This window comes from Pipra filicauda, unplaced genomic scaffold (assembly GCF_003945595.2).
Source record: "Pipra filicauda isolate LSUMZ 115617 unplaced genomic scaffold, ASM394559v2 scaffold6_size6359152_pilon, whole genome shotgun sequence".
Lineage (NCBI taxonomy): Eukaryota > Metazoa > Chordata > Aves > Passeriformes > Pipridae > Pipra > Pipra filicauda.
Window position 1 is genome coordinate 1,348,082 of NW_024104865.1, and position 8,367 is coordinate 1,356,448.

At 42.6% G+C, this 8,367-nt stretch overlaps 1 protein-coding gene across 4 annotated transcripts in view; it reads right to left on the bottom strand.

Annotated features, from left to right (window-relative positions):
• The window catches only part of DCAF5 (DDB1 and CUL4 associated factor 5), a 71,914-nt gene that overhangs the window by 63,195 nt on the left and 352 nt on the right, over positions 1-8,367 (bottom strand). The window contains exon 1 of one of the 4 annotated variants that reach the window (XM_027716904.2): positions 7,620-7,819. The exons of 1 other annotated variant lie outside the window; for it this stretch is intronic. Coding sequence is in view for 1 of the 3 variants with exons in the window: in XM_039389010.1 (XP_039244944.1) it covers positions 101-104 (4 nt within the window). In the remaining 2 variants the exon portion in view is untranslated. Of the gene's footprint in view, positions 1-100; positions 7,263-7,370; positions 7,392-7,619; positions 7,820-8,367 lie in introns of those variants that run through there. 2 more of the 4 variants (XM_039389011.1, XM_039389010.1) reach the window with 2 other exon arrangements.

Genomic DNA, 8,367 nt, shown 5'->3' on the forward strand with positions numbered 1-8,367 from the left:
TATGTCAAACATCCTATAAGTTAACAGTCTCTCAGCCTGTGAGTCTATTAACAGATTTTATGACACTTTGATGGACAGTACAGCTGCATGTTATGCTTACCCATGCTCCTTGAGATTAATTGTGTATTCCTCTTCCTGATTTTGTACTTCACAGAGCAAACAAGAGTACATGACAAAAAGATTTGTGATGCATTTGATAACTACTGGGAATGAGTTAAATCTGATGGATCCAGAAACTCATAGTAATTTATGGTCAACTAAACTAATGGAAGCTTATATTTCTTTCTGTCTAGAAATAGGAGAGACAGTTGTATTTGCATCCTAGTGATTGCGGACATAATAAGTAATAAAGAGACACAGAAATACATGACCACATCAGTCAAATTAAAATCAAGAAGTAACTGTCACATTTAAAAGTGGCTACTTTCCAAAGCTGCCAAAAGCCATATCCTATTCTTATCACTACCTGGAAAACAATTTAAGCAACATTTAAGGCTAGTGAACACCAACATTGCTTCTATCAAACTTTATTTATTGCCTTCTGTAAAACACATTTCAGGGCAAAACATTACATATTGTTGTTAATTGTTCCCATAGCAAACCAATTTGCAAAACCACTGCAATAAGTTTACACATCCTCCTACCTGACAGCACAGCCAGCTAGGTGTCCCACTTTAACAGCAAACTCATAATCATTTTCACCAACCACTGCCCAGATACAAGAAAAATAATGAAGATATCCATAGAAAACAAACATTAGTGTGGTTTCCAGCACACATACAGTACGGTAGGAGAAGGATAAATTGTAACCTGTGCAGAAAAGTCTTTGACAGCGTGAAAAGTTGCCACTACCTTCTCTTTCGGAAGTTCCTATACCTTAGTGCCTGTTTCTTCTGCCTCCACTTTGGAAAAGACTCTTCCTATTGAATAAAAATGTTTCTCTCTTCCCAGTTACCTAGATCTCCATGAGACTTTGGTACAAAGGGTCCCACTATTGAGTACTCAACACTATAGCGGTCCAAGAACTATGTTTGCCTTTGTGGTGGCACAGTCCACAGTTTAGGAGCTTTTAAATATTCCCCATACTCATGCAATTCTGTCCCTTCTCCATCTACATATTGTCTTGCACATACTTGTCTTTGAGGACATCTACACCTGTTTCACCCTCTCATACTCCCTGAGACATAAAAGTTTAATAAAATTATAATGTTAACTGGGTTGTAAGTCTCTTACCTTCTAACTACAGTTCAGCTATTCTAGAAATACTTCTGACTTACAACCAGTTCCACCAGGAAGAAAAAGTTACCCAATGTGTTGGGCCACAGAGGATTTATGGCAAAAAGGCACTTCAACAGTCTCTACATCCTCATACAAGAGAATAAGAAGTGTTAAGTCGCAGGTAATTATAGCCAAGAAAAGGCAAGGTTTAAGTGACTGAAACCAGGAAAAGTGTAAACCAGCAAATGCAATCTTCACTACCCAAACCTGACTCTTACAATAAGAGGGAGAAAGGAGAGAGATGCACATGTATGGACAGGTATGAAGGGAGACAGCAAAGAAAATGTGAACATGCAGAGCTTTTACGCTCTGTAGAAGGGAACCATGATTCATTGCACAAAAAGTGCATGCACATAATGCAACATAAGTTACAAGTCTGAGAATTATAGGAAACTATAGCAGGTCTATAGCATTCATTCTGTACAACAGAACAGCAAATGCTGATTAACTAAAATGTTCTCCATGTACGGTGAATTTATTGTGCATATACATCAATTCTACGACAACGGAAGCAGAAGCCACTCAACACTTTTCAAAAACCACTGGACTCACTGAACAACCTTGTGATAACTCTACAATACTCCCCCAAAGGAACAATGAAATAAGTGTGTATGGGAAGAGTACCTTCTTAACATGATACAGGGCATATACCAACAGCAACAGGTTTAATACATATCTGGGAAATCCAAGTCCATGGCTTCATAAGAAAATACCTTAGTCAACAAGGCTCCACATGCGGATTTTCTAGAAATTGAAGACCTGCAAAGTCTTGAATTTGTAATTTTTCAGTCTGTGGTGTCAGAAACAGTAAGTCTGACAACTACAAAGTGGAAATAGCTTCACTTTTATCTTATTTTGCAGATTCTGTTTAGGACTGTATGACTGACAATTTGAAAAGTAAAAGTTTGTGTGACCCAGCTAGGAATTATACAACACCATTCTACAGTTACTTTTCTGAAAGGAACCACATTTAAAAGATTTAATTAGTCAAGTACCTCAGTGCTCATTATGGGTCAAACCTGTTTCTACATTCAAAACTAAAGAGAGACAGGAAGAGAAGTCTATTCTTTTTGGGCCTAAAATAGTTCAAAGGGGGCCAGAACATACCCTCACCAAAGTAAATCTATTCCAATCAGTGTCTGCATAACTCATGAAACACACGAGTTCTTGAGTACTAACAGAAGCACCTCAAAATCATACCAGTCAGGACTTAAAAACTGCAATTTTAAAGAGCATTAACCTTGCGGATTGCAGACAAAGCTCAAGACCACTACTCCTCTTTGTCTCCCCATATACCAGCTCCAGTCACCGAAGAACCTATATGGCAAGTGGACAACACTTCTAAATCATAACAAAAACTATTACTCTTATTGCTCATACCTACTCCAGAGGTTGTATGAATCACAGAAAGTGGGACTGTATGGTATTTCAAGTTGATCACTTATTTGGCCCTGGACAAAGGCAAAAAGCTAGACTTTGTCAGAATTATTCCCAGTAGATACATCTCTAGTTTGCTCTTAAAAAATCAGGGCTGAGGTAGATTTCATACCCTCCTTAGGCAGCGTATTTCAGTTCCTCATTATCCTTGTCATTAGGCAGATTGCCCTAATATCTAGCCTGAGGGTGCATTTTGACCTTACGTATAATCCCACTCCCCCTTACCATGTGCTCCTGCTATTTTCCCTTTCATTGAATTCACTGACGATTCAGGCAGGGATGAGTAGATTAAAGAAGCTGACCTGACAGAAAATCAACTGACAGACAAAAAATCTCTTCCTCCCTATTCCATTCCCCTGATCAGATGCTTCCATCATACCAGTTTCTGACTTTAAATTATAAAAGTGTCACATTACAAGCAATGAAGAGGAGAAATAAGTGAATGAACTACAGAATGAACGGCAGGTGCAAGATCAAACAGCATCCTGAAATCTTTCTTCCTATAATTTTGGACTACTTCTTTGTCCTATTCCCAGTAGACAAAGAAGAGTTTACAACTTCATGTAATAATAATTAAGAACACCTTTATGCAGCTTAGGACTTGCATCTCTACTCAGCTGTTCTCTCTGTAAACTAAATGGACCCCTTTCTTTCAGTCTTTCATTCTTCATACCCTCTTCTGAATTTTCTCTAGTTTCGGCACATCTTTCTCAAAACACAGTGCCCAAAATTGAGCACAGCACTCCATTTGAGGCCCCAACAGCACCAAACAAAGCAGGTTTACTTCACATGCTTTATCATGTCTGACAATATTTATGTTGTGATCTATTGCATTTGGATCCTCTTCTCTATGACTATGGCCTAGCTGCCATAGTGTATTTGTAGAGTTGATCATTTTTATTCACATGCTGTAGTTTGCACTTGTCCCTATCAAAACACATGATATTTTTTTCCATGTAATGTATCTTAATTAACTTGAAATTCAACTCCTATCCTCTGAAATTATTGCTGCCTTATCCTGATATCTTTCCTGAGAAATTTTATAATTTCTCAGAAATTAATTAAAACATGATGTAGTAACTTGACGTAAGATCCTTCCTTACACAGAATTCTGTTGGATACAATGAGATTAAAATCAAAGGTGTTCCTCTTTAAAACATACTTGATACACAATCCCCTTATTCAGAAGTAATATTCCACTACCTTTGCTAAAGTCACCTTGTTCTCTTCTTTTAGGCCCATGCTCCTTCAGATTTACACAGCAACTAAATGACAGATCAATTTCCAATACTTTCTTGCATCCTCACAAATTTATGATCATAGAACAGCTATTAATTTTTGCATTATCTAGTAGGAGGGAAAAAAAGCCAAGAGAAAAGGAATGCTGGCATGGATTAAGTAAGCCTCAGATTACAGTACTTCCCAGAAGTTATCTTGAAAGTGCAGTTTAAAGTCGGCAAAAAAGTGGGAGGTTCTGATAAAGATACTCGTGTTTGTAAGAGATAGCAGGCATGAAAAATGAAAGATAAACAAATAGGAAAACATATCCACCAAACCTGAGGATGGGAGACAGACAGTCTATTACACAGACCAAGTAAAGTTGATTTTCAAGAAGTTAAATTGCAGAAGGAGATGCTTGGCAAATGTGAGGGAAGAAGTCAGATGCACACCATTGCATGGTGATTTTAATTTCCATGCATGGACGGTCATGTGTTTCTCAAACTGTTAAAAGAAAAAAACACCATCTAGTAAATGAAGCATTGCAAAGACACATTTTGCCCAATAAAATCTTTCAATTCTATCCAGCAACAAATTGTAACCAATTTCAACCCACTTACACATTTCTTATATGTTAAGCTTTCCTCTTCCCTTGTGTCATTCTACAGATAGGCCTTTTCTACTTGTTACACTGCATCTTCTCCTGAGCGTCCACCTCCTCATTCCATTTATTTAATTTTTTTTAAATTCTTGTCCTTATGTCTGTCTCTTCTAGCACTCATGTCCCAAACTATTAATCTCTCTCTCTTTCTCCCCCTCTATAAAGTGACACTGTTGAGTTTTACACAGGCACAGCAAAAGCCTACAAACTGCCCCCCAGCTCAACTTGTAGATCTCAACTTTTTTACTTGAAAATATGGTTACGGACAAATTTAATGACTATTAAATGTGCACTTTCCAATACAAGATTTGAAGAAGATACCTAAAAGTTTCAAACATGCTTTCAGAAGGCCTGCCAAGGCTCGTCTACACTGAAGTTCTCTCCAAAATCCTAGCAGGAAAATTATCTGGAACTGTAATATAAACTCTGTTTAAGCAGTTTAAATTGTTTACTGAAACAGTAATCGTTAGCCTTACAGATTTGCTTCTGGGAGATAGATTTAAAAAAAAAAAAAAGGTGGGACACATACCTAAGGAAAGCATTCCAGCCAACAGCGATGAGAACAGCACTAATTTGTATGCAGGCTAGCATTTCAATGGCATCAGTATAGCCACTACCAATGCACTGTACCAGTTGCACTTCAACCATCTCTAACAAGGTCTAAGTTGTTAACAAGTCAATTAGCCAAAGCAGACTTCTTTAGATTAAGAATATAGATATTACTTAACACTGAACAACTGAAAAGACTGCTTGCACTCTCCCTTTTCACACATTCCAATATCCCTGTTAACTCTCTTAGCTGCTATAAGCACAGATGGAAGCATCTAACATCTCATCCTTACCTCAGCACGCTGACTATTTTGAGGGAAGAGAGACCCACATGACATCTATTCTAAGGCTTTATCTGCATTTGGAAGTCTTGTAAAGCAACTCTTCTACAAAACTTCAGAGTAGAGGCAGCTTATACCCTTCCTTTACCTTTCATCTGAGCTCTCATCATTGCTTTTTTCCTGCTGTTGCTATTTCTCAGAGCTTCAAGATCAAGTATGACCTTAAAAAGGAGTCTTTTGAGTGTAATTTTAATGAAGCTTGGTCTTATAATGACATGAAATTTAAGACTATTCATAAATCTTTTGACTTTTAATTTCTTGGTTTTGACTGAACCACAGAGCACCTGTTTGCTGTTCCTATGGCACATAAAACATTCTAAATCTTATGGTCACAGATAACATGAACATTTGTTAAGAAGTTACCATAATTAGAGTTCTTCATTTTCTCAGGGCATCAACACAAGGTCATGCTTAAGGTAGCCTGTTCTTGACTACTCCAAATATGTGCACTGCTAATACATGTAAATTAAGCCTTTTTTTTTTTTTTCACTTGCTTGCTACCATTTATCTCTTTGCTTGCTATTCATTTATCTACATATGGAGGAAAAGCTTACCCCCTTTGAACACTCTGAAGCTTTACGAGAAGTTAGGAAATTGAAATCTGGACATTGTTTGAAAGCCTTCCTTTTAAGTATGCTTCTTTAGATGCCCAATAGCTGGGAAATATGCCTCCATTCTCTCACTGCACCTACCTTGACTCAGGCAGTTTGGACAAAATTAATTCTTAAAAGTCTGTCCAGTCCTCAACTTTTTATGCTTCTACCTAAAGAATGGATGTCAACATAGGTAAGTGCACTGATGATATGACAAGACCTGAAGTATCTCCTAAAGCCTTCTAGAGCAAGAAGAACAGAAAATACTGGTGTTGTTTCCATCACTTATTATGGAAAATAAAAAAGAAACAATAGTTACACTTGAATTCTCTGTAGCACTTTATAAGTAGAAATACAATGCTCTATTTTCTACTGAAGAAGGACCAGTGCAAACCGGCATGCCAACTCTAGCACAAATGGGAACTTTAGAATAGGTGAATCAGCATTCCCTTCCAATACACATTTATATACATATATATGTGTGCATGTATACACATGTACATGGATGCCTATCTCATAAGTTGCATGTGCATAAAGATAAAAGAATCCCCGACAGTAACACTAAGACCCTTCATGGACACACATTCCAGAAACCCCTGGACTTATGCTTGTAAATTACTTCAGGTAAGAATGTTAAATTTAGGAAGATTTCAGTGTATCACCTTCCACTCTATGTTTATGCAGTGTTTCTGTTCTGTCCTTGCTTAAAAGTAACCAGTCATAATAACTTTTTATTGAATCTTCGTGTTATTTCTGCAGTTAATACTGATACCTTTGTGTGATACAGTCCACCTCTGCCCAGACACCACAAGAAGGCAGTAAAGCTGCCCGCTCAGCCATACCCCCATCACGTTCCTTAGTAGCCTCTGTCGCTATTTACAGGGTGGCCAGGCAAAGCCGAGGCCCTCTCGCCCCTCCTCCACCCCGTGGTTGGTAACCAGGCCATTACCCTCCTGCAAGCGGAGAGACCACGCTCAACAAAGCTGCCACGGCCTTGTGCCAGGGAGCTCTGCGATTCCCCCGAGGGCAGCCACTCCATACGACCGGGAGTGGGCCTTTCCCGCTGCTGCCCGGCCCCGGGGGAGGGAGCTGCCGGCAGCCCCAACCCCAGCCGGCGGGAGAGGGAAGGGAGGCCGCTCCTTCCAGCTCGCTCCCCCTGGGGGTGAGGGGCGGCCGGGACAAGACGGCCCCCGACCGCGGCCTGCGATGGACACCGCACTGGGCGGCCTGGCCCTGCCCGGGGCGGCGCGGCACGGGCGGTCCCTCCCGGACCGGCAGCTCTCTCCCCCTCACCCGAAGGGTTCTGCCCCCTCGCAGCGGGGCGCAGGGGCCTCGGGTTCGGCGGGAGAAGGGCGCCGCGGCCCTTCAGCGCCGGAGCCCCCGGGGCGCCGCCGGCAGGATCGGCCCGCGATTCCCCGGCCTGTCGCTAAGAGCCGCCCAAGGAGAGCGCGGCCTGCAGCGCCCGGCCAGGCCCCGGCCTCAAGTTGCCTCCTTCCCCCGCCGCCCCTCCGAGCCCGGAGACGGGGAAGAAGGAAGAGGCACCTGCGCCAAGCGCTACTGGGGTGGGGGGAGGCGGCCGGCCGGCGAGACCCGCAGCCCCTCCCTGGCTGGGGGTACAGAGCCTTTCCCCGTCCTCGGTGTCGCAGCTGATGGCAAGCCCTCGCCTCCCTCCTAACTGACAGCATCTCCCAACCACGGGTCCCTCAGCCCCGGGCAAGCAACAGGGGGGACACGAAGTCAAACACATCACCACAAATATAATTCTTCCTCTCCCCAAATGCGCCCTGCAAGGGGAGGGAGGAGAAACAAAACAAAACCCGACTCCCCTCCCCCAAAAGATGTGGTGGGGTGGCCCCAAAGTGACCATGCCCTCGATTAAACAGATCCAGTTCCCCGCCCGATGCTGAGCGGGACTGCAGCTCCCCCGGCCAAACTCGGGGCCGCCGCCCGCCCCCGGCAGCGATCGCTGACCCCCGACCCGGGGCACGGCGCTGACAAATGTCACCCGGCGCCCACAATGCGCGCCGCGGGGTGGTTTCGTCTCCGTCGTCGTCCCCCCGAAAATAAGAAAATCCCCTTATATGGGGAAAGACAAGCGAGCCATCAAATAAAAGGGCACCCCCAGCTTCCAGTCCCAGCGCCCGGGAAACACTCTAGTAAAAACTTTGTCCAGGGCTCCCCCCTCCCCGATAATAGTAGAATTTAAAACCTGTCAACCATTTTAGATCCCTAGTTGGGAAAACATCATTCCCGGGCACCGGTGGATTTGGGAAACGTCTCTGAGCAGCGC